Genomic DNA, 27,043 nt, shown 5'->3' on the forward strand with positions numbered 1-27,043 from the left:
GCGTCCCTGCTGCAGGAATGCATATCTACTCCACGCTGAAGAGCTGATTGACAGTTCCGAGTGTGAAAAACAAATCATGGGAAAGGTTATGGAGTTAATCTGAGCTTCATTACAGTAATTTGAGGAGGACATAAAAACCTGCTAATGGCTGGTGTTCAGGAATCCATGTGTAATCACATACAGATAAAGGATAACATTTCTGCTGAAATACAAGCAGGAATATAAAATTTGGGAATCAAGCATTATGCATATAAGATATTTCTTAAAACTCTTTATTCAGACACATACGGTACTGTATAGCTCTTAAAGGTCTTGGCAGCCAAAGGTTACTATGTAGCTTGGCAAGGTAGAAGGTATGTCCTAAAAATAACTAGGAATAATTATTAGTTTTTAAAGTTAAGAACAGAGACAAATGTGTAAATCTTAGCCCTTTGTATTTAACATTTTCTGCGAAAAGACACTTCCAATATATTTGTTTTCTATTATTTCTTCTGAGATTAAATTATTTTAACACTACAAGATTTAAGTCCCTGCTGTTCTGTCTATTGATTATGAAGAGAAGAGTAATAGATAGTAAGGCACACAATTCAAAATGTTTGTTTAGTAGTAGTAATGGTGGTGAACATCCCTCATACAAAAAAGGGTCAAAAGGACCTCAGCTGACCTTTTGATTGAGAGATGCAGGCTTCCTTCCAATGTTTTCAGTTACAGTAAAAGGGGGATTTGGTCAGTCTTTACAAATTAGAAAAATAAAATTTGGTCAAAATAGTGGTTTGCTACCGATGATGCATATTTTCCCTCCATCATTTGTCAGCGTGAAGGAAAGATTTTGTAACATAATGTATAATCATTATGCTAAGCTCTCCACTTCCTGCAGGCTGACACAGCTAAAAAGACATTCCCTGCCCTCTTCACTAAACAGCATTATCCAGCTGTTGTGTTCAATCCAAACCTCTCTGCTTCTAAAAAACTTTTTGTGTTTTCATGCACAAGTAATCTACAGCCTTGCCGTATCTTCTTCAGGCCTATAAGATTAAAGACTTTTATGTTTCCCGCTCTGAAAGCAAAACTTCTGATGATTCAATGACAATGCATTTATGACTTTGTACTCGATATAGGGGATCTTCATTGTCCTGATATTTGTAGATTTAAGGGCTCTGGAATTCTGTGAAATCAGTGTGCTTGTGGTCGAAACATCACAACACAAGTAAAGTGGGCAAAGCTTTGGGGATTTTACATAGTCCCTAAAGGAATACGCGCTACATCAACATTTCAATCTGAAAAATACCTGCTATTGGAGAAAGTCTGTGGAGAGACCATGCCACACTTATTATCCCAGTACTTATCTATGCTTATCACTAATTTTTTAATGTCATTCTTTCTTCATGCAGACCCAAAAAGTGCCTGTCCCTGTAGCAGCCACCTGGACGCCTACTCTGTCTGCACGGGTCAGCAGCCCAGAGTCTACCGCGGTCAAGGCCCACCCAGCAACAGAAGTCCAGTTACCGTCCTCGCGTTCCCCTTACCCTTCCACGGGCTCCTCCCCCATCTCCCCGCCCTGGGAAGACAGATGCCAGTCCCCCATAGGGCAGGATGTCAAGACCAACCGTCGACTGCTGGCCAAGAACATTATCAATGCTGCTAGAAGGAAAAACAGTCCATCTCCCGGAGGACTAAATGGGCGAGGGACTTCCATATCTCCTGTAGGTGGTTCCATTATACCCCACGGACATCAGCCTTTGAGCCCCTCCACCATCCGATCCAGAGCTTTATCTAATCAGTCTCCATCTTTTAAGAGCCCCCCAGCAACTCCATCTAGAATGATCAGGTCACCAGTGCACTTGTATACTACTCGGTCGCTGACGGATTCTGATGCATCGGTAGAGTCTGAAGATTCAGGGCTGAGGTCTCCCAGCATCCGGAGCCACAACACCTGTCCAAGAGGTTGGGAGGGCAACTTCAGCATTAAAAGAGGAAGCATTCCAGCAGATCTATAAGGATACCAGAGCAAGTCCCTGGGTAGGCCCCAGTATAAAGGCGTCACTTCGATGAAATGTTTGGCTAATACAAGAACCATTCCTTCAAAGAAAGGGCAGAGACTGTTTCATTTTTTGGAAGCATCTCTTGTTTTCAGGCTTTTTTTTAAAAAAAAATGCAAATACTGTAAATTGAATAAACCAAAATGAAATTCATTCTTATTGGAATTGTTCCTCCTACCAAAGAAAACATTTTTTTACAAGTTCAAAAGTATTAACAAATTTGAGTATTTTATTATATTATTACTGTACATTATAAAATCATTTCCATAAGTTTTCAATAAGCATTTATTTGTGCTCCTTTGAGTTTTTTTCTCATTTTTGTACATTCTACTTTTTACAAATACAGCAGCGTCTTGAGAAAAGGAACAGAATCCTAGCAAGCACATACTTCTGCAAGATATTTACAGCCTGATTCTGATCATCAGAGAGACTGTGAGGACATCAAAATGATTCTTCAAATCCAGAAGGAATTTTGAGGCGCAAACATTCCAGGCAGTACTGGTGACCCGGGACACTGCAGATTTTCAGCTACCAGGTTCTGCTTTGTGGATGTCATGAATGCACTTTGATGAGGGAACATGAGTGAAGACTTTTCTATTCCCAAAAGACTTCAAAGGGGATTTAGTAGAAACAGGACATAACTGCATTTACATTCCTTTGCGAGTAAGACTGATAATAGCATTTCAAACCAAAAAAATACTGCCGTCTTTCAAGCTTTGAGGCTGCCTCATATTTAGACTTAGAAATATATACTAAAACATTTTCTACAACAGCAATAGATATGCTAAAAACCTGGTTTTAAATTCTTGTAACAGTGCAATAATCCATATATCCCTTAAATTGTGTATGTTTTGTGTTTGCAACCAGAATGTCTTAAACCACCTGTGGTAATTGTATGTGAGATTGAGCAAGTGAAAGAGCCATTGATTGGTAAAAATTCTTGTCCATGTGATGGTTTGCTGATGGTGAATTAGTGAAGTAGTTCTTTCAAGCACTGCAGCTGAAACAGACTCATATGTAAAGGAGGTTCTTCTTTATAAATCCAGGACAAGGACACACATTTATAAAAATGCAAATTCAGTTTCCTTAATTTTATTAAGGTAGATTGATTTTTAATTTGTGCTGATAATACACACCAAAGAGTATAAATAACTGAAAAATACAGCTGCTTTAGAGAAACCTTACTTTCTATGCTCTATAGTCAGCTCCACCATAAAGTATACCATAATATTAGTCATGTCAATAAGGCAGAGACAGGAAAAGTAAGACGTGAGAAGCAGAATAAGTGGTCTTTTATTGAAGTGTAAATGGGGACAGACAGCTGTTGATAACCATGTTACTATAAGAAATAAGTTTGAGGAGAATACATATCTAAAGACATCCCTGAAAGTAGTGTGTTATTACATATTCTCATTGTAAAAGGATGATTAACACTAGGATGGAATGTCTGAAACACCTGTTTTAACACTGTCAAAGTTTAAGTGTGTTTTACTTTCTTTGCCTAGCATTTTGACTTGTAATAACGTGGTTAAACTGCTTTTTACTGAAAGGAGTAGAGTGCTTCCAGAGGGATTTGTATTTGTTTGGAAAACAAAACTGGGACTTCACAGGTTATCACACACTGAATATTTATCACTATCATTATAACTATAAGTATTAATAACATTTTTTTCTCTTCACAAATTTTTCTAAAGGCAGTTTTGCGTCATTCTTGACAAACAAGTCTGCAAATACGTAGACAGTTTTAGGTCAAGAAACGCACTACAGCCTTTAATAAACATTATGTATCATGCTTTGTTTTACATGGATTGATAGCATTTAGAAGAATATCAGTTCTTCAAACACCACGCAGAAAAATCTTACGAAATGGAGATGGTGTGACGTCCCAGTTCAGTTCATCAGCAGATTTTTGCAACCTTTAAGGCCCAGCGATTATTTACAGACCTTCTGATTGATGAGCTACCAGCTGTGTGGTGACATTGCACCTCCAACAAGAATAACTTTTCATTGTCACAGTCTAGTTTAAATCATAAGAGCTGTGCTTATTTAGCCCTGTACTCAATCAATTTAAAAAAACCAATATCTATTTTTCCCTAGACTGTCAAACACATGGAATCTTCCATGATAAATTGATCTTGCAATGCTCTTACTGTTAATTACAGTGCCGATTACAACAGAAAACATATATAAAGGAATAATGCTACAAATAAATTATGGCTATTGTTATTTGTGTGTTCTTCCTTAAAAGTTTAACATAATCATTTTGTATACTTACAGTACATTTGACATTCAAAATGGAAATAACCTTGCTTGTATTTTTAGTCACTTCTAACAACTATTTCATTTAGAAGACAATAGAGAAAATGCCAATGATTTGGAAAGTTTAAGTGTTTTCTTTTGTTGCTGCATAATGGGAATGTGTTACCAAATGTAGCAGTTAAAGTAAAAGAGTAAAGCAGTTTCATTAGGAGATCCAAGAAGCATGTCAGAAAAATGAACACAGTAAGGCTCCCTTTTTTCTTGAAATGCTCCATCATATTTAAAAGGGCTGCCAAGATGTGGTTGGGGTGTTGTCTCTGGACGTCGTATGAAAGTCACATCTCTTTTCCCTGGAATGCAGTGAGCTTCTCATTTTACACATGCTAATGGAAACACTACAAAACTTCTTAGTTTAGACAACCAAACATCCATAATGTTTTTAAAACCTTGCAGGAGTGTTTATTGGACACTGCTTCCTACTGTACTGTATATTCCAATCAGAAATCACCGGGTAAATTATTTTTTAATGGAAGAATTCTCTAGTTGTTATATTTTCTGCAAGGAATGTTAATGGTAAAATAGCAGGAATCCCAGGTTCCAAAATCGGATGGGATCAACTGGAACAGCAGGAATCATTATAGTGGGTAGCAGTGTAATCTGGTGTGTGTTATGTACTGTAACAGTCTATATAGAAAGTGGTGTCCTTTAACATCTCTGCATACATTGTGTCACGATCGTAATCCCTCCTCTTAAGGGCGCTCCGGCTCTTTCTTATTTTGCTAATTACGTGCACCTGCCCCCAGTCCTGCCCCCACCTTATTTAAGCCTGGAGCTCTCGCTACTCTGGGCTCTGCACTGGAAGACGGACACCCAGAGGCCCGCCTACCATCAAGTCGCCCTACTGTATGTCCGCGGCTTGAGGGCATAGGCCTCCTATTGGCATCCTGACCCTGCTGAGTCCGGGGCTCGGAGCTCGCCACCCCGTTTTTAATAACCCGTCCCTGTACCGGATCCCATTCTGGCTTTTAACTCTGTTTTGTCCTGTCTCGATTGGATTATCCGGTTTTGGACTTGTTCACCCTGGCTACGCCCCCCGAGCACCAGTTCACCTTCGTCACGCCCCCCCTGTGTGTCAACCCCTCCTGTTTCACGTTGTCTCCTCCCCGTCATCCTTCTCCACTTACTTCCGGATTATACCGTCTGCATTGGGTCCAGAACTACGCTTCACGGGAGCCTGGACCGACTCCTGTTACACATTGTTGCACACATGGCATTTCTATGCACAATAGAATATATAATGAATAGATATTGTATTTCCTTTCCTTCCCCTCAAGCAATTAAATGTGGTTGATCTTCCTAGAACTCTAGAGCAGTAGGGCACTTTCATAATTGGTGATCGAAATAATACACAAATTTCTAAATCAATTCTTACTAATGGTCTATGTAATTTTAAATTTAAATTGCAGTATACTGTTTTCACTATCCTGTCCTTTTTCCTATTGTTTCCCCATGATGTCTAGATCAGGACAACTACTATAGCACTTTTCCCAAGGATTCCCCTTTTAATGAAGCCAAAAGGGCTTAAACTGTGTTGTATTCTAATCTGGAAACTATGCTCTGCCTATTAAATGGCATTTCCATACCAAATAACCCAACATAAATCCAAATTCCTTAAGATTCTTGTGGTCTGTGAGATGTATTCCTCTTAGTACTTCATCTTCCAACAGAAGATGCTTAAAATACAACAACTCTTACGTTTTCTGATTTAAAAATCCCACTTCACTCATAATACATTTCTTTATTTTTTGAATGCACCCCATTTTAAGTGTAAATATCTGAAAGGTTTTAAATTAGAATAGGTTGTTTCACCCTATTCTAGTGTTTTTCAATAGGTGAACTTTAAGGATTGTTGTTAAGACATTTGGGTTGTTGACGTTTTACTTTAGAAAGAAACCACTCCGTTTTAAAATGGAACTAATCGTTAGTGGCATGTATTTATTTTTTACGATTTTCCGAGGGATCCCTAGACGGTATTGGCTCACTCTCCTCACTAAATTGATATCATGCCAAGGACCGAAAATATTTTTCCAACTCCTTCCATATATATAAAAAAGTTTTATATTTAGTAACATTTGTGGATATAAAGTTTCCCGTGTTAGTGTTCTTTTTGTCTCAACAAAAAGATGGCGCTGAATGACAGTATTTGCGTGAAAAAATACTGCACTTAATAAAAATCACAAAATAAATTGTATTTTTGAACACTTTCACCGCCATTTAGCAATCTTCATCCACGAGATTGTAAATATTTAGTCTTTCTAATGCTAATATCGAAATTTTTTACTTGGAATTGTGTATCACGCACTTCAATCGCAGTACAGTCGTATTTATCTATCCCCCACTATATTAAGTACAACGTATAAAAATCAAGCTGTTATTTTAATACAGGGTAGTTTTATTAAACGACAACAGGGTTTAATTACCGTTAATGTGCACAGCGGTCGTAATTTGTTTTACTGGCATGAGAGGTTAAAACGAGGTCCTGTGTACTGCGTCATGAAAGTCCCCACCCATATCGCCACTTATATGAGCAGGGGTGTAACCCCGATGTCCTGGCTCAAGTTCTCTCTGGGTTTACAGTCTTGATTTCCTCAAGTCCCCCATTAATTCAGCTGGCGAATTTCCAACATTTGTAACTGATCCGGTTATGTACTGCGGCATAATGGCTCCTGCACACCAATCAGGTGAGTACTGCAGCTCAGTGGAGGATGAGGTAGGTCCTCTCTGCTCTGTAAATCAGAAGGAATGAAGTCCTCTGTGAATGCGATTATTAATAATTAAACACCGCTAACCGGTGATTCATATGGGGCATTTTTGCTTCCTAAAGGGGATTTTCCGTTACTAACCAATTAATCTTTTATCACAATTTTAAACAACGTGTAGATACACTGTACCGTACATTAAATTAAACCACTTTATCTGCATATATTTGTAGAAAAAAAGTGCATTCTGGATATTAATTACAGGTTTTTGGTGTTTAATTAACTGATCACACTTGAGTGACTTTGTTGCGTGTCTACTAAAGCACCTCATGATTTAGTCGAACTGAGAAACGGGACAGTTGGGGGGCACAGGCGATGAGATGATTTTAACTCGTTGAATGTCATTCCTGGTGAAAATCAAGGAAAGGAAAAACAAAAAACGGAACCACCATGCCCCCCTTGTCAAGGAAACGGCACCTTTTCGCCATCAGTATGTTGGAGGCTTGACTGTATCAGTGTACTGCCTCTTCATGTCTGTGTTGTTTACAGTCCACAATTTCTAACCTGCCAGAATGTTCCGGCCAGATACAGGCTGTCAACGGCAGGCTATAATCTGGAAGAATGCGATTTATGATGAGATCAACACATCATCATCCAAGTGTGATGATCTGGTCAGAAGTGTTAAGTCAGTACTGAACACCTCTTGTAGTGATTGATGGGAATCTGCCTGCATGTCTCTACATTATTAAGTCTTGGGACATCACTCTCTGCCCTTCCTGTGGGCAAGACAATGTACTGTATGTCCCCATGCTGTAATGGTGACTTTCTTGTGAGATGAGAGATAACAGGTACACCATTGGTGTCATATGTTCCAGTCATTTGGAAATAGATCCCCGTTGATCAGCTTTTTGGAAGACAAATGTTAATCAGCATGACTTAACTATGTCATGTGTGTTCAATCTCAATTATACATAAATATGTGGTCACTGTTCTGGACAGTAAGTTAAGTTTTTTTTTAAGGGAAACAAAAAAAATTTTTTTTAAATAATTTTTCTTAAGAAAGCTTAAACATTTTAAGGTTGGTAATTTGCTTTTTATCATGTTTTTGCAGTCTTTTATTGAACCTGCTTTAAACACAGTATATTTGCATGTACAAAAAAGAGCTCTCAAGGCAACTGGGCGGTTAGTTTTGAAATGCATTTCAGAATATTTAATTTGCTTGTATGAAAACAAGCAGGAATGTACATGAAGAAAAGTTAATAATTGCACATTTAATACACTTTTAGAACACTTTTTGAACACTTTTGCAGAAATCTTGAATCGGCTTTGAACTTGTTTTTGAATGAGATGAGATGAACGAGACTATTTCTTGTGCAGGATTATTAGGGTTAGAAACACCATAATACCTTGACTTCAGCTAACATCACTGTTGCATTACTCAAGTCAAAATTAGAACTGGGTGATGTGAATTGCAAGCTTAGCATGAAAGATTTGTGGAAGCACGACTTAGCTAAGTCACATCTTTATTCCTAATGCAATCTCCAAACCCTAAGAAAGGCTGCAAAAATATTTGGAGCTAAATCCAAAACACCAATTTTCCTATATTTTAAATTGCATCACAAAAACAGCAGCAACATTAATAGATGTCTACTCTGAAGGTGAATTAACCTTAACTCTAGCGCCCCTCTCAAGTTACCATTAGGGAACTATGGTTAATTTCAAAATGCTTTTTGAAATACACGAGCATCTGTGAAAAAGAGCAAGAAAAAAAACAATTAAGAAAAGTGAATAATTGCACATTTCAAAAACTTTTAGAGCACGTTCTTAACACTTTTGCAGAAATCTCGTATCGGGTTTGAAATAGTTTTTTTGAATGAGCTTAAAGTCAATGCCGATGACAATTCCCTGGGTAGGGATGGTTAGAAATACCATAATACTTTGATTTCATCTAACATTATAGTTGCTCTTCTCATGTCAAAATTTAGACTAGGTGATATGACTTGTAGGTGTAGCATGAGAGATTTGTGTGGATGCACAACATTGGTTAGGTCACACTTTTACTCCTAATGCAAACTCCAACCCCTAAGGAAGGCTGCAAAAAGTATTTGGAGCTCAATCCAAAAGTCCAAAATCCAAAAAATCCCATTACAAACACAGCAGCAACATTAATAGCAGTCTACTATTAAAGGGAGTCCTAACCCTAGCTCCACTCTTAAATTAACTTTTCGGTTAATTTTGAAATGCATTTCATTATACAGTACTTAAACAGTTCCCAGATTTGATTGTTTGGGAATCTGAATCTGAGGAGTGAGAACAAACTGCTGAATATTGTCATACCGTGTCAGAAAGTCTCTGATGATTGATCTTTCGGCCCTATCCCACATCTATCGTTGACAAATTTAGAGTTGGAACATATTCTAACCTACAGGACTATTGCTTAATTGAATTCCAATTGCTCTCCTCAGAACACAGATTCCTATTTCCCAATTTAAAAACTCTCAGTTCTCAGTTGTAACTGTTGCTATAGAAACAAGAAATATGTTTATTCCGTGCTGAAAAGAGAAGAGAAAAGCTCTTTTCAGCATGGATTAAACCTATTACTTGTTCCTTTGCAGACTACGCATGCTGACGTAGCTACCCACCTGTTTAACGGATGTTTTCTTTTGTGCATGTACCATATACAGTATGTGTATTGTTCGTATGTTTTCTCTTTATTGTCTACTGCTGTAATACAAATTGCTTCCAGAGGTTTTTATAAAGACTCTCTGTTAATTGATGTGAATAGATGCTATCATACCTGAATATTGATCAATAGTCATGACTCAATATTTAGATTTCTTCAAGGTGAAACTGGATCCTGGGCACGCTGGCCCAATACTGCTAATATGTTCTACTACGGATATCAAGAGCTCATTGCTCTTCTCTAAGACATTAAGATTTCCTTTAACATGAGAAAATATTTCCTAATAAGAAGCAGAAGGTATTATTAAAAAGGTCTGCCACTAAATCATGAATTCATGTGTTTTAATGTGCCCTAAGATAATTGTAACCATACTTAATCAATTGTAAACCCTGATTAATACCAGACAGATCAATAGTAGAAAAGAGTTTTGCCATATTATGTTCAGAACACTTGCACATCTTTTTTGGAAACTAAGACATTGTTTTTTGTTAGCTTTATATGCAGAAATATGATCCTTGTTCTATGTGGTCTCTGTTCTAAAAGCTCCTGTTAACTTGTGGCCATTGATGCAAATGGCAGAAGTAGAAGTAACATTGTAATTCCAGCATTCACAGAAAAACAGCACTGATTAAAACTACAAAACTTGAGTGTGCTAATGTTTGAAGCAGAAAATCTGTGACCGAATAGTTTAATAACGACTTCTGTATACATGTCATGCTTTTTTTAAATGTAGTTAGTAACATAGGAAGAAAACTATTGCAATTGACCTTTGTAAATAGCATCCTCTAGTGGTGATGAATGCTACTTTAAAATCAAATGACAACTGGTCAATAGCCCCCTCTTGTGATAATGCAAAGAAAGGTAAATGGAGATGGAGAGAAATATTTTCATGTTTGTAGACTTCTTTGCAGCCTTTCATTCAAGATAATTTAAAGATGAAGCAGAACAGACTTGTGTATAAAGGCTTGTACATATTTCTTCTGTTAGTATTATTGCTTTGTTTTAACCAATTCCACAATACCACTAATTTTAATACAAAATATTAATACCATTCTAAGGCTTAGTGGAGGAATATGGTTATGAGGAGGAGATCAGACAACTGACATCAGTGCCTAGATGTTATTTGAGTTTCATCTGTACTGCTACACCTGATCTGAAATCTGTCAAGTCACACTACTCAAAAAACAAACAGACTTGTGACTCATAACATTAACTTTAATAAATCCCTGTAGTTAAATCCCCACACATGAATTGGGTTTCAAAATCTTAAGAAATAAGTGTTTTGGGCTGCAAATGACTGCTGTGCACGAGAGACTGGGCAGTGTTAAGAATTGCAGATTGCAACTTCTGAGCTAGAAGAATTGCAACATTGTATAGACCTCCTTACCGTGCATTTGTATAATTGTGTCAATTCATTTAGATCATTTAATATATTACAATTCTAATACTGTACGTTTTCAGTGCTTGTCAATATGCAAAGGCACATTTACTTACACTCCATTCCAAAGTGAAAAAACTTGTAACTAACCCGCAAACTAACTCCTGATTTTGCAAATCGTATATATATATGAGAGGGATCAAAAGTGGTATTTAATTCAATGTTAAAAACAAAACAAAGAGCTTTATGAAGACGCATAATAACCACACATTTGTCAAATCATTTTATTCAATATGAAAAAGAAGCATATCTGTAAGACAATATACAGTGTAACAGACCATGTCCAACAATCAATGTCCTTTCTTTTCCTCAGAACTAGTAGTTCAATGAAATTGGTTCAGGAATTCAACTTGTAAACAATTCAACATCTTAAAACGTTTACTATCAGAAAAAATAAAAGGAAAAGTGTTTTCTGTTTTTTTTCCATTTCTTTTTAACTTGAACAACTACTTGACATTTATATATAAAGGACCTGGTAATACTGCATCACAAATTGTTTGGTAACATATCTTAAAAATGAATGTATTCCGTTGATGGTCACTGGGAACTCAAGCCCACGCATAAGAATATCAACATTGAGTGGTAAAAAACAGGAAAAAAAACATTTAAATACAGAAACATACAGTAGGTCCAATGAATGGATGGGCAATGTAATTAATTGTTTTTATTAGTAACATAAAATTGTAAAACCTAGGATCCACAAAGAAGGCATAATCCCTGGGGAAACGTGTGCCTTTTTGATTACAAGAGTATAGATCCTGCCCCCTCTGTCATAAAAGTAAGGGACATACATTCTATATAGTAAAAAAAGTTATACTGTGACTAACGTTCTACTCATGCATTGAGTAAATAGAGGCAGCAGGTCAGGTCTATTAGGCAAAGACAAAACCATCTGTGTTTATTTCAAAGGATACTGAAATTGAATCCATTAAAATCAAGGTGACAAGAAAACTAAAGTCTAATGGCAAGATCAATGTTACAGTCCACAAAACAAAAATAATTAGAAGTACTGGCCTTGACCTACATTTATAAATATGTTCCAACATTTCTCTGTGAGAACAGCATTAAATATATGGTTAATTCTGTTTCGTCATATTGAGTATGGTATAGAACTACAGCCAAAACATTAATCAGCCAAGCATCATACCAGCAAGACTATGACCTGAGAATCAAAATTTGCTTGCCTCTTTACAGAAAGCCAAGCACGTGGTAAGGGGACCGCTTAGAACACACCGATAAATGAATGAAAGAGATTAGGAAATTAAATTAATTTAAAACTAACAAAGAAGCACAGCTTTTAGATACTGATGTGTGATGGGCTTGGTGTGGTTCACATTTTTAAATGCTTATGCCGTTTTTAACTTATGTGGGTAAAAATAGTAGTATTTCCAAAATGATCCCACAATCTCTAATTATATATTGGGAGATGATTTTTTCTGTGACTTAAGGCTTGGTTAACAGTATTTTAAACTGGCAATAAGAAGTCAGAATTTTCAGAATTTGTTGTCTTCATGTCCTCTATGCTAACTACGCAAAAAAAACCCCAGAAAGGTTAAAACCTATGAGTTTTGTTTTTAGGAAAATTAAAAAAAGATGCTTGTAAAATGGTAATTTAAATGTACACATTTTGTGATATGCAAAGCAACAAGAGAAAATCCTATCTGATGTGATTTAGTCCTATTTTCTGACTTTTTTTTAAACTGAGGTAGAGTTAAAGGTTTCTATGAGTGTAGGCAGTTTGACAGCTTGTGAGCACACCAAATATTTTTTTTTGTGTGTGGGATTTGTCTTTAGAATTGGTCCTGTTCATGAATTAAAAATCACTAAAATGTTATGATTTATCTTGGGGGGGGGGGGGGGGAAGAACAACCTCTTGTTTTAAAGAACAGCTTTAAAAATATCTGCAGAAAATTAAAAAAAATGGAATACCCAATATATCCAAGAGTATCCTCTTCATTGATCTTGGACTGCAAGCTAGTTGTCAGACAACTAGATTGTTATTATTGCAGAACAACACAAAGATAATTGTACAGAGTAGGAACAGTAGCACAGTTCCTCTGCTTACAGATGTAACCTTTCCACAGTAAGTTGTGGTGCCTAAAGAAACTCTGATCTGCTCTTTTTAACATTCTTTCTAGATACATCTGAATGTTAAAAATGACCTCATCTAGAATGTCAAGATATGAGGTCAAAACTGAGCTTGGGATTTTCTACAGGCAGCATAAAACTATTTAAAAAAACAACAGCAAAAAATGAAGGGTTTCAACTTGTAAACGAAATTTATTGAAATCCAGTAACGCACTCACTGTGTTAAAGTCTACTAAAATTGCTGAAAAAGTGTCAACTGGCATATTTTAATCAATTCAAGAGGTATAGGTGTGTTGTCTAAAAGGAATGTACATCAATGGTAGACCACAGTTATAATGTAAGATTGCACATTCACACTATCAGACAAGGAGCTTCATTGTCTACATTACTATCACTCCAGCCCAGGAATGTTATAGTTTAAATCTACCGAGACAGACAAACTTTAAAGAAGGCATCTCTGTCATAAGATGTAAAAATAAGCAAAGTTGTCCAGAAATGCAAGATCATCATAATGTCCGTACAGGAAGACACGACAGAATTGCATATTAAATTAAAATGCTTACTTTTTTTATGGGTACCAAAATATATCTACCCAGCACTTCAAATGTACAACTGCAGGAGTCAGCATGAACATTAGAAAGTAAATAGCCTGGATGTTTTATTAATATAAAAAAATTGAACGCCAGGCACGATAGCTAGCACAAGCTCAGACGTCCTGTGTATATGCTGAAAACCACAAGATAAAAACTCTTATTTTACTCACAGGCACCCAAATTATATTCATGGAGCTTTCATCAGGGCCTCACATTTAAGAATCTAACATGCAAGATATTTGTCCCAGCTGTCCCAAAACACTTCTTTCTGTGCTAACACAGTCATCCTTTAATAAAAACCATATCCCTATGGATGAGAGAGTGGCTGATTTCAGGAAAAAGGGAAGTGAATGCTACAGACATTAACTTTTCTTTAAAAGAGTGCATCTGAAAATGACTTTGTACAGGATGCCACCATTTAAAAAAAAAAATCCCGTACAGTATGTACTGTACTGTTCCAAGTGGCGCAATGCCTTTTTTGTTGTAGCGATGCTTGTTGGCACTTCAAGAATGCTGGGGGTTGGCACTCAAAGGTATGTGGTTAAGAAGCACCAACCTAATTTCTGAGTGAGCTCCACCAAATTTAGATTCTACACTAAACTTCTGTAAGCAATGCAGACTGGAACTGAAGACCTGTATGAGAAGAAAAGGGTATGGCAGATGAAAAAGGTAAACCTCTGTTTTATAAGTTAAAAGCCGTACACAGGCAACACCCAGCAGGATCTGATCATTTTAAACACGAATCCAGACAAACACTAAGTTTCAAAACAACGCAGTCAACCCTGTCTTTCTGGGATTTAGATGCGTGGCCAATTTCCAGCTTCCTCTTCCTCACAATCAATCACGTAACAGGAAGATGACTTTGTTTTTACCAGGGAGGCTGGTTTCTTCTTTATTTAGACAACACTAGAACAAAAAATAATTGAGAACTGAGAGGCACTGCAGCACTATTCACACATTTTTAGTTAGGTTCTCATTTGAAAAATATTTTTATATTTTTCTTACTGGATAGGTTTTAGGCAATAAACCTACATTCAGTAGAATGTAGCCTCCATTCAAACGCAGTCTAATGCAGTGTTCTTTGATGTGTACAAGACTTCTAAAGTGAGGTGAAATCATGTCTTTCTAGAATTTTTTTTAAAAAGTCTTCCTCCTTTTTTAAGGAAACATTTTTATGCAACACCAAGAGAGGGAGGAAAAAACACTTCAAAAGGATTTATACAGAATAAAACTTCTGCTGAATTTCAGTTTGGCTTTTGAAATTTCAGCCAGAACTTTCTATTTGGAAAACGAACGCAGAATGACCGCCTGTAGTGTCAATAATGAGAAATTAAATTATGCTACTGGATCCCTATAACCCAAAGAAGGAAAAAAAGTCTAGAGGCAAAGGGACTAAAACAAATGAGGACACATTTTTGAATATCTTTGTATTCATTTACCAAGTTATAAATTATCCAGGACATGATGTCAAATACTCAGTTCTGGCAGTTCGCTGGAAGGGAATGTGTCCTCCACCTACCCTCACTTCTCCAGCTATCATGTCTCCTGAATGATGTGTATCATACTCAGTAGGGGCTCTGAGCCACAATTAAGCCCATAATTTAAGCAAATGAATCACTGCCGGCCTATCAGATCAAGAAAGAAAAGCAAAGATTAAAAAGAAGGGAGAGGGAAGAGCAAGTTCTTGGGGGGAAAAAAAAGGTTCTGCCGTGATCAGGAGATAATTATAATCTCCGATCAGCTGTCGTTCTAATTATTATAACAACAACAACAAGGAAAGGCGTTTCCCAACGGTACTTTTTCCCTTCAGCCCAATGCGGATTTCTTAACATTCTTGCAAGGGTATGTGTGCTTTGTGACAGCTCTTCTGCATACCGCTTAAAAAAAAAACCCAAAAGAGAAACAAAAATAAAATCGATTACTTCAGGAGCCGGCTAACTTATCAATCCACAGGATTGTGGATCCGCTTGAGAAAGAATCGCTCCCCACCCCCACCCTGCCCCTGCTGCAAACACTGCTCCATGCATTAGTTCAGTTTCCAGTTGCTTGGCAGGGCAGTCTGGGGGTTTAGCTCTGGCTGCTGGCTTGGCTCGTCTTCCTGGCCCTCCATCACCAATTTGCCTTCACTGCTTTAATATCGCTTACAAGGTTTTGTGCCAAACAGATTCCAAAGATCTAAAAAAAAAAGGGGGGCACTTATTAGTAATATTAAAGGCAGCATCATGAAAACCAATTGATGGGAATCTACGTCTGAAACTTTTATAGGACATGTTGCCAGTGGTGTGAAGGTGCTTTAAGAGTAGCCTAACAAAGCTGTTTTAAAAAAATGAAGGGAAAAGGTGTCAAATGCTAAAGATGAAAAAAAACAGACAAAAGGTCGTTCTGATGGGAATTTAAGGTGCTCTTGAATTTGCTCAAGCTAAACTGATTCTCTTAATTCTAGGGGTGTCTGTATTATAAGGCAGTTCCATCTGCTGGAGAGGTGCAGTAAAACAATGCACACCCGAAGTGAAAACAATTATAATGAAAACAAGAATGGTGCTGATGTGTATCTGAAGTTACACCATGTTTTTACAATGTTTAGGTAGTCAAATTTGAAAACTGGACTTGAATGCATTTATTGTAATACTCTATGTCAGCACCAGAGGGCAGTGTCATTTAAGACACAATATCTTAGACAAGAGGGCTGTCACAATGTCGGAGGCAATCAGCAAAGCCCACGTGACCCCAACACAGGAGGTGTTGTTTTTCCCCATTTGTGAACTTCAAACAATATGTTCTTCAGAAAATAAAACACGGAAATATACCAGTCCCTACCTGAAGTAGTGCAATTCCAACAAAAATACCAGCAACGAGGATTAAATTGTCTTGAAGCCACTTTTCAAATTGTCCCACGCAGCCCTTGGTGTAAATATATTTTTGTTGATCTAGTTCCTGTTAGACAAAAAGAACCTTTCGTTAGACAGAAACTGAATTAATTGTGTGTACTGCTGTAGTAGCATATGTGAAAGGGCCTTGTAAAATGATCAGTGAATGCTGTGTAACACTTTTGTCCTTCAAAACTCCTTTTACAAAACAGGTGGAATTCCATCAGTTTGGATAACTGGAATAAAACAGCAGGACCACAGTAGCACTACAAAGCATAGTAGCTAAGAGTTCCATACTTTGATACTAATGGACAGACAAAGAAACCATGACTTCTGTGTAACTTCGCTGATGCGTGACTGGTCCTCCAGCTACACACATCCCAATACAGTATCAAGATCACAGCACACCAAACTGCCAAAATAGCTGAAGCACATCCCTACATCAAATGGGTGAATTCATGGGATTACCAGAAAGACTTTTGTTGGGGGGGGGGGGGTAAAAATGACCATATGAGTGGCTTAATCTGAATTTATGAGTAAAAAACAAGCCTTATGAATTAACTGCTACAGTGTGCTTTCTTTTATAGAAGAACTTTTGTTTTACTTATTAATGGCCATTTTGAAATGACAGACAAGTCGAACTCTGTAAAAGGATGTGTTTCACTACAAGCTGGATGGACTGTGCAGTTGAGGAGGGGAGGATATTCAATAGGGAAATCCAGAACCTAGCCACCCCCCCCCACCCCTCTCCAGAGACCCCTCTTTGTTTGCAAAGCCACAGACAGAAGGAGTCTTTTGTTTCCTTGAGAAACCAACAAAAAAAAAAGCTTGGCTATTCAAATCCCAACAACGCTACTGTCTGTGAGGAATGAAGGCTTGGTAGTTTGTTACAGGAACCACACCACTGCCACAACATGACTTTGACTAAAGGACTCGGAGGTGTTCCTGCTGCCTTTCACTTTGTGAAACCCTTTTCTTCCTGAGGGCAACACACCCTACCTACCTACAGGGAAAAAAAAACTTGGCGGTACAAAAACTAAGATTCACTAATTGCCTCAGAACAATTAGAATTTCTCAGAATTGATTTTCCTAGCAAAGATTGTGTAAGTGAGAGCTGTGGGACAGGCTCCATTTTTGTTGGAGAAAATACTTCTAAATTCAATACATCAATTCATGCAAATAATCTTAATGTCTCCTGAATTATATTCTTTACCATATTTGTGTTCTGTAGGCAGTTCCCTGGGTGTACATATATGATATATAACAGTTAAAATAAAAGTTTATATGCCATGAGCTAGGAAAAGAGATTCTTATCTCCTGAGAGGATACTGACATCAGTGGCACATACTGAACTGCCTTTGCATGTCCATTTCAATATTGAAGAAGAGTCTGAAGGTCAAGACTGGAAAAGTGTCTGCAGACGGAATACTTACAGAATGCATACAGTTGTAATCAAATATTAACAAATTGCATTCCACGGCTGAGACTGCAATTTTTATGATATGCAAGTTTTTGTTGCTAGATTCCAAAACCTTTGTTCTAAGCAGTTAGAAAATGGATGGATGACCTACGCTGTACTGGAAGATAGCCAACATAATCACTCTCATCTGTCATGTCCAGTGCGCTGTCTGTTTGCTGATTGCATTTACAGGCTTTAAAGTACACGATTTAAGCCCCACACTATTCCTTAAATTTAACCCTGTTTCCTTTTTTAAATGTATGTATTGAGTCTTTGAAGTGCCACTCTTCTAAATGAAAATATCCACATCTTAATGGCACACTAGATGACACAACTGGAAATGTATCTTTTCTACTCGCATTCAGACGTACTGCAAATCAGTAACATGAGAATCAGCTGATCTACTAAGTTAGTTAGAACTCCTGATTCTTTCAGAGCTTTGGGAAAATTCTGAAGCAACTTTGGTGCTATCTGAGTTTGCATGTTTTCCCTCTGTTCATGTGGGTTTCCTGTGTGCTCTGGTTTCCTCTAATAGTCCAAAGACACACTGCTACGTTAAAAATCTACTGGGAAAACTGACCCTTGTGTGTCTGTATCTGTGTCTGTGTGTGCCCTGTGATGGACTGGCCTTGCACCTGTTGCTTGCCAGGATAGGCTCCAGCTCCCCCACAACCCTCAATGAGATGAAGTGGTTAGAAAATGGATGCATGGAAAAAACCAAAGTAAATTAACAGACTAAACCTTAATCTGAACCAGAGGGAAATTTAGGTATCACACAGAGAGACCCCTTTTTTTTTTTTTGCAGACTCATGCAACAACTTCATCAACCTTTTCTCCATTAAGAATCCAAGATGAGGAGACAAAGGAAAAATGCCATACTTACACCCTGAAGCCGAACGTCGTAGCCACACTGTGTATTAAGTACATCTTCCTGCCCAGAAAGAAAAGGAAGATTTAATTGAAGTGAAAAATCCGTAGTTGTGAAAACTGCAATTTAATTTAAGTACATGGGCAGACACGGTGTCTTTTGGTATTTGTTCTCATCATGCTTGCCATTACTTAATTGGTTCAATTATTTGATTAACTGTTAAATTACAAAAAAAAAATAATTTCCAGGACTCAAAATGTTTTACAGATCTTGCACTTTGAATCCAGTGAGTCTTTCATGGTCATCCGCGCTGGGGAAAAATCAAAACCATGACCCCAGCTGAAACAGTGAATCCTTTTGTATGTGTATGAGGGAAGCTAAAGGAGAACGGGGACAGCAGAACGAGTATAAGCCCCAGACAGGGCAGAGGCTCTTGGTGTTGCAGGTTGAGCGAGACATGATTCTTACCGCAGGGTCTCTGACGCAGCAGGAGAAAGGCACTCCACAGCGCTCTCTGCTGGGGTTCAGCTCAGTGCAGTTAAAGTAGATATTCAGGTTCCAATCGTTGGGGCCGTGCGCGCCACAGCAAGACCACTACAAGAGCAAGCTGATGTTAGATAAGGAAGGTATGTGGCGTCTCCTTCGGCTTATGGAAATAAAGAAAAACAAAAATGAGTCCTACAGATCGCGTACAGAACCTGGGCTTTGCTGCAGTGAAAACGGTCAAATCCATGCTTGGGCCTAAAGGCTCATCATTGTTTCTGTAGCACTAAGCAGACTGAGAATATAGGACTCCCTCTGGGTGGATGCTCATCCAGCTTGGGGCTAACCCTAGTAATGCAGGCACACACCTGTAAAGCAGAGTGGAGTGGAGCAACTGGGACAAAGATCCTTGCTCAGTCCAAAAGAGACCCACAACCATCAAGGGTTGAATCCAGTGCTCTACTCACTAGTCTGTGCTGGTCAGTTGGATACAGAGGACTACAAATGTACTATATTCCGTTACTTTTCTAAGCCTCCAAGACATCACCCAGTACAGATGGGTTGTATCAAAATGTAATAAAGAAATAGGTATTCATGCAGAAATGAAAAAATCGAACAAATGTTTCAGAAAGTTAAACTTATGAAGATGAGTCGGAAATTACAGCCAAAGTGAGTTTGTCACAGATCTAAATAGGGCGTTTCAATTCCTAGCACAAAACTGTATCCCTTCCTGCACATAATCACTGAGAGGACCGGCTCTGACCCCTGCCTTGCGTATTGTGTTCCCCTCTGTAGGTCTCTAACTGAAGCAGACTGTTTTTATAGCCAGCTCCCATATCAATGTTTTCACAAGAAGAAACTCAGCAGGCTCTATTGTGTTTCAGGCCTGAACTTCAGCTTGGGCCTGCCTCTATCAGAGCTGGAACACTTAGAAAAAAACTGTCAAACATTCATCCCTAAATTTATGGAAACTCAACATCCTGTACTTATCTGTAAACGGCAGGCCCTTTGACATCAGAGTGCAATGTTGCTTGCTTTTTATTTTACTGAAAATGCACAAGACCTTTAAGTTAACAAAAAGCCAGTATTTATATTCGTTTTACTGAGTTTTACTACAGTTCAGGTTTTTTTTTTCAAAATACCCATAAAACAAGACTGGCCAATATTCGAACTAATCCCAGAGAGCTTGATGTTGGTGCTGCATTTTTACTCCAATTTTGGCAATTTGATTCCTTATCTAAAACTGTCTCGGCAGAACCCGAGAGGTTATCTGTGTACGTATTGCTTTGCGAAGTCCATTGCAGATGACAGAAAAACGTGTATCTTCCACTTCTGAGCCATGAACAAACAAGAATTCAGAAGCAAGAAATTACAGATGTTAAACTGAAATACAGGAGACTCGAAACCATGAGTTCGTGCTTCAGCTTTCATTCTTTTGGCTGAGAAAAGTGTTCCAGAATTCCCAAAACGATTGCTAGAATTTTCTCTTCCATCGTAGCCAAGTAAAATCCTCTTTCATTACAAATCGCAGCAGTTACCCAGAAAATCCTCTACAGGCTCATTTGCTAATTTAATATCCCTTAAATAAGGGGTGGTTCTGACATGCTGGACCAGACTCAAGAGCTGTTACGGTGGGGTCTTAACATTTTCCAGACAAAGAACCTACAGTCGTGTCATCTTATCGGGTAGTGAGACTCTGTATGTAATGATACATGTGTAAACTCACATATTCTTGTGCAAAATCGATGAGGTTCTGTAGATCAATGTCATCCCGATATGCCTTGACGTTGTTATTAATGAAGAAATTCAGCTGATCCTTGATCCAGTCCTTAAACACGAAAGCTAAGATCCCTGCTGTTAGCTCCAGGAAAAAAATGAGACCTAAAAATACAGAAAACTGGGAAAAAAAAGGAAAACATGTTTAGTCTTCGCACTTGGCTAATGGGAGACCACAGTGGTTCACTTTACATAAAGGGGGGGGGGGGTCTACATACTCAGAATTACATGTTCAGAATGAAAACCACTATGCAGTAAAACAAATTTTCCTTTTTTTGTTGTTTAAAACTAACAGAGCAGACAATTTATAATGATCATTAAAAGAATATTTTGAGGCCAGACCAAACCAGAATACAATGGCATTGTTTTAATTCGCTGGGTTAGACCAAAGCAGAAATTCTGAGAAAAATAAACACAGGATTCTATGTTGTTTAAGCTAAAAACGCATGTTGTGTGCCCCATCTGTTTGATCTGTAATGTGTTGACTGTAAATACTTCAGTGTATCTATATCATGCTGGTCATAAATCACTTTCTCGGCTTCTGACAGGCTAAGATTGCTTTGAGGAAATTTATAGGTGAAAATGAAATTATATTAGCAGCATCTGTGCTGCACACACAAATACTGCACCTGCATTAATATCATTTTAGTTCTAGCTCACAGCAGTAGCAAAAATATTTGTCCGCTGTAGACAGGCTATTCTTCATGAGTATGTACACTACGAGGGTATCCTTGTGAAATAAGATTCAATCTGCCCTTTTAGTACATACTGTATAAAGTCAAAAGTAGCATCTGCAGACAAGTGTTTTTGCTTTTATTAAGACATATATAAGCCTGCATCACTGGCCAAAGTTAGCAATCTTGAAAGAGCAGTGTGGTACTACTACTGATACCACTTTTGACTTTAAGGCAGAATCAACATTCATAAGATAATTCCCCATCTCCTGTAGTGTTGATTGGACGAAGGGACAATCAGTATTCATGCCCATACTTTATTATGTTGATAAGCTCCAGAGATGCCTCTGAATGTAACACACACTGTTAAAAGAAGAAGTATCATATACTGTATACCTTTGATTGGAAAAAACACTGTCATATGTACAGTATTCCCAGTATTTCAAAAGAATGCTGTGACTGAGCTGCTGGCCCTTCTAGCATAATTTATATGTCCTCTTCAGTCAGTTTAAAAACTACATACGCACATCTTGAGATTCCATATAAGTACCGAGGAATGTGATTTTGGTTAATGACTAGCTAAGACCGTGGAATTTGTTTATCAAAGTTAGTTTTAAACTTCCACACTTCAATTTTACGTTGGCTAACGCATCAGCATGAGTCAAAAATTAAGGTGCCACATTTTGATAATGAACATGTTTAGGTAATTCATATCACCATTGCTCCCAGATCATTGCCACACAATTTCTTCACTAACAACAGGTTATTTAATATTGTAACTGTATTAGAGAAATTATACTGATGTTACAGGAAAGCAAACAGGTGAGACTTAATGGTAAGAAAACTAGATTTAAAAATATTTCTATATAATATCTTACAAATTTGAGGAGGAATGTGTTTTCTCTGAGGGCTCCGATACAGCCAGCAAATCCTAAGATGAACATCACCCCTCCAACCACTATGAACAGCCACACTGGATCAAATCCTCCAAGGTCTGTGATGGAAGAGATATTGGACAATACACCCTGCAGGCCAGAGGAAGAGATTGAGCAGAAGGTTAACTCTGTGCCATCTCAGTCATGCTGAAGTGTCACTGAACAGCTCAACAAGGAGTCTGGATCAATAAGCTGCAATCAATCAAGTTAGCAAAAAAGAAGGAACTACCTGCTCCCAGACAGTTGTTTTTCTTCTATCTCAAAATGGCAATACCCCTTCTGTTTTGTTTAAGACTAAATTTTAAGACTAAATACAAAAAAAGACTTGAAAAAAACTTGATCAAACCATATTAAAATATTATTAAATCACTCTCAGTTTCTTAAAACATCTGCTCACGTGCAAAACGATTTACTTGCTTGACTTCCAGAAACATAACTCACAGGTTAAGGCTATTGCTATAGGAACATAGTTAGCCTGAGTCTTACACATGGCTCTGAAGAGAGGTATTGCATTGCTCTTAACCGAATCATATTACATGTCACTGGTGTACATATCATCATTAGCTTTTTTACACAAACAAGATATTCTGGTGTTGGTGCAATGCATTTGATACAGTGACAAAGGTAGGTTGTTGCATTTCAGGAATGCACAACTAAAATGGCAAGAGGTCACAGTGAATCATTTTATTCATAGTCTCTTATCAATCACATTACGTTGAATCAATGACTTGTATCTATCAGAACCAGATCAATACCTCCTAGCAAAATAACAGTACCTATTCAGTTATTGCACCAGTTACTCTGCTGGGAAGGCCAAAGAATTTGGAATCAGTAAAATTGAAGCTTGGTACTTCAGCTAGAGAATGAAATGGTAAAGGCATCATATTGATCTTGTCATGCTTCCATAATAAACAAGCTGAAAACACATCAAGCATTTCAACTATGTTATGGCGCTCAAGATACGTGCCTTCTCTGCCCATGCCCACAGTCCAATACCCAGGAATGCTGCTCCCAGCAACTGGAAAACAAAAAGACAAAGACAATCAGCTTCATAGGCTTCATATATAAATTAGCATATTGCTGTTGGAAATAGTGCACTTTTAACTTGATTATTTGGAAGGTAAAATCCTGTGGTACAAAACTTTGATGGTACAAAGGAATGATTACTACAGACCCTGTAGTTTGTCTTTTCCAGTTTACCACCTATAAACACTGACATGTAATGATAAACCTGATATATTGCATTTTCAGAGAAGTTGCCTTTAAATGGGTTTGACTAGGGAGCTGTGTCAATGTGCGCCGGTTGAAAAAGGAACAAATTGCTAATGCCACGCTAAAAAAAACCTATATTTTTGGTTGTTGAGTTTTATTCAGGTATCTTTAAGAGACAAAAAGCTGTTTTTCTTCTTTCTACTCAACAGTGCAGAATTACCCTTTACTTGTTCCTTTAAATGAAAAGGACTAAAAATAGCTTTTTTCCTGGAACCAATATAATAGAAGAACAGTGATAAGTTCTAAAATATTTCAGTACAGAATGCACAGTAATAATATTGCGCCTAAAGTAAGCTATAAAATCTCATGGAACAACATTGCTTTTTGGATATGATTATTTTCTGCATTATCACCTTACAAACAGTTTTCAAAGGAACAAATTCAGGTTGAAAATCGAGGGATGTATGTATTGGCAAAGAATACACACAACATAAGACTACTCAGAAAATAAAGGAGACTCACTAGATTCATTTGAACATTTGGTGCCCTTCCCAGAGACACACAAATCTAATGTTGCACATGATAAGTATTCATTCTGCTTTAGGAAACCGGTTCCTCTTACTAGTTTATCCTGCCCTCTTTCCTTGATACCTGTCCCTAGGGGGTTTACATCAGAAGTTATATAAATTGCCAGCTTGTCCTTACCTGTCTCACTTAAATCTGGGGCTGCCAGTTTACAATTCCAGCAAAGAATTGGCTCCTTACCATCACTACAGCAACCATGTGTTCTCACACTAGCAATTCTAATGAAAAATGTGCCGAGTTGATAGCTAAAATAACTATGCAAACTATTTTCAATACATTACATGTATATCTACTATAGTTAAGGCCAGAGGATCTTAATTTGCCATTTGTAACCTCCTTCCTGACATACACATCCTGCTACAACAAAATCAATTAATGTTTACTATACCGACATCCCTCATGGCTTGATCATTCAAATCTGCGTAAACAGAAGGTAGTGATATTTTGAAAAGAGCACATCTTTGTGGAGATAGTAATCTGAACTAGTCCTTCACAACACCTCTTATTTCTCCACTGTACTGTATACACTCAGTTGATACATTAAGACAACTAGTAAGAGGTAATGCTGACTGGTCCTGCCAAAGTTATTTCAACAATCTAAAGAGTAAGGAGCTGTCGGAATGCGAGTTTGACATCTTTTCCTTCATCCTCCTTCATCAGGAGGCAAATCAAAATAAAAATTAGCCAAAGTATTTTATCTCTGACCTCTCAAGTAACAAAAGCTTCTGAAAAAGTGCTTAATACTGCGTCGGAGACACTCATATGTCCTTCTGTTCTGTCCAGCCTTGAAAGCTTAAATCATTAACTGTGGGTTTTATTTCTCTCTGGCAGCCATTATCTCTGTGAATTCTGCTGCTAGAAAACTTAGCTTGCTCGCTGTCTTCACATTCTTGCTGTCTGCAGTTTTACCTCTCTACTGTCTTGGTCACTTTAACAATCAATTACATTAGAATGTCTAAGTGTAAAGGTTAGCTATTAGTCCTATGTGGGCTGTTAAAAGGTAAAAACCCATCATTTCAGCTGTGAAGCCAACTTCAGGTGTCTAGATTCCTACTTGTTCCTTTGCAGCTAGAATGCTGACACAAATACCTACAGTACGTGTAAGAACGACAGACACAACGTGTTCAGAGACAGGCAGTGGAATCCTAAGGAAAAGGAAATTGAAAGCCCGGATGTATTGAACGGTCTTTTTTTCCATTATGCCTTAGGTCAAACTGTGCAGCACACATGCTTTGGGAGTTCCTGATTTTACTGAACAACTGGAAGGCTGGAAGTTCACTGTGGAATGAAAGAAGCACATTCTCTTCATTTAAACATTTACAGGGGCAACAAATGTGATTGGTGCCAGTATTCATATGTTTCATTTCTAATGTCTCTATTGTAACACGAGTACTCCATGGCAACATCTAACAGCATGATAAAAGTAATAAAACCTTTGGTGTGTGGTCTTTAAAATTCCTTACCATTCTCCATGCAATCACTGCACTCATTTACAGCCTAAGGCAAAACTCATGTTCTTTGGCAATTACTACCATGAATACAGCTTACTTTCCTGCGGCCTGCGGACTAAAACAACATACCCAACAGCATCACTGACTTTTTCAGTCCAAGCATGAAAAGATATTATTGTAAAGCTAATCTGAGTCAATTTATTTACCTAGAACTAAATCGGGACAATGCATTTGCCAGCAGGAGCTTAGCCAGAGACAGAGTAATCAAAGAACCTTTCCATGACCATGTTGTTAAAGTCGTTTTTTTGTTATTTGTTAAAGTCTAGATAGGCTCCTATGTTCTCAACCCTTATATACTGTTTAGAGTACTTTAATTCTGATAAAATTTTTAATCAGTAACAGTGAAGGGAGCCTGGTAGATCTTAGATAGAACAAGAGCTGGAAGAATAAGAGCTTGGATTATTCCTGTCACGAAATTAGAACTGGTCAACTAATAATTCAAACATAACTAATACATTTAAAAGCTCTCTGAAACAAAGGAGTGAACTGTTTCATGTGAATGTAAATGTGTTTGAGCAGCCAGTACAAAGTCCTGACGTGAATCTAGCTGAGGTCACATGGTTTTATTCCGAGTCAGAAACAGAATGAAATGGAATCCAAGGAACTGTGTTTGAGGAAAGTGGAACAGGGCTACAGCGCTGATGGTGGATCAGCAGGTGTCACTATTCCTTAAGGCTCCAGTCCCTGATTAATTGTGGTCATTAAATATCCTATAGCTTTAACCCCAGAATCCTGGCTAAATTCAGTTTTGTTCTAATTCCTCCCCTTTAACTTGGTGGATGAAGTAATTCTTACTTCTCCACCTGGGCAGCTG

At 37.7% G+C, this 27,043-nt stretch overlaps 2 protein-coding genes across 2 annotated transcripts in view; one reads left to right on the forward strand and one right to left on the reverse strand.

Annotated features, from left to right (window-relative positions):
• synpo (synaptopodin) overlaps positions 1-4,265 on the forward strand; it is a 32,985-nt gene extending 28,720 nt beyond the window's left edge. The window contains exon 4 of the mRNA XM_088932693.1: positions 1,392-4,265. Coding sequence (XP_088788819.1) covers positions 1,392-1,997 — 606 coding nt within the window. The 3' untranslated portion in view covers positions 1,998-4,265. The remainder of the gene's footprint in view (positions 1-1,391) is intronic.
• Positions 4,266-11,388: 7,123 nt separating this feature from the next.
• Positions 11,389-27,043, reverse strand: part of tspan17 (tetraspanin 17) — a 28,594-nt gene continuing 12,939 nt past the window's right edge. Inside the window, exons 2-8 of the mRNA XM_088932270.1 lie at positions 23,889-23,939; positions 22,865-23,011; positions 21,263-21,433; positions 19,522-19,647; positions 19,069-19,116; positions 16,677-16,793; positions 11,389-16,034 (exon numbers count right to left, since the gene is read on the reverse strand). Coding sequence (XP_088788396.1) covers positions 15,969-16,034; positions 16,677-16,793; positions 19,069-19,116; positions 19,522-19,647; positions 21,263-21,433; positions 22,865-23,011; positions 23,889-23,939 — 726 coding nt within the window. The 3' untranslated portion in view covers positions 11,389-15,968. The remainder of the gene's footprint in view (positions 16,035-16,676; positions 16,794-19,068; positions 19,117-19,521; positions 19,648-21,262; positions 21,434-22,864; positions 23,012-23,888; positions 23,940-27,043) is intronic.

The sequence above is a fragment of the Atractosteus spatula genome, chromosome 14 (assembly GCF_055471065.1).
Source record: "Atractosteus spatula isolate fAtrSpa1 chromosome 14, fAtrSpa1.hap1, whole genome shotgun sequence".
Classification (NCBI taxonomy): Eukaryota; Metazoa; Chordata; class Actinopteri; order Semionotiformes; family Lepisosteidae; genus Atractosteus; species Atractosteus spatula.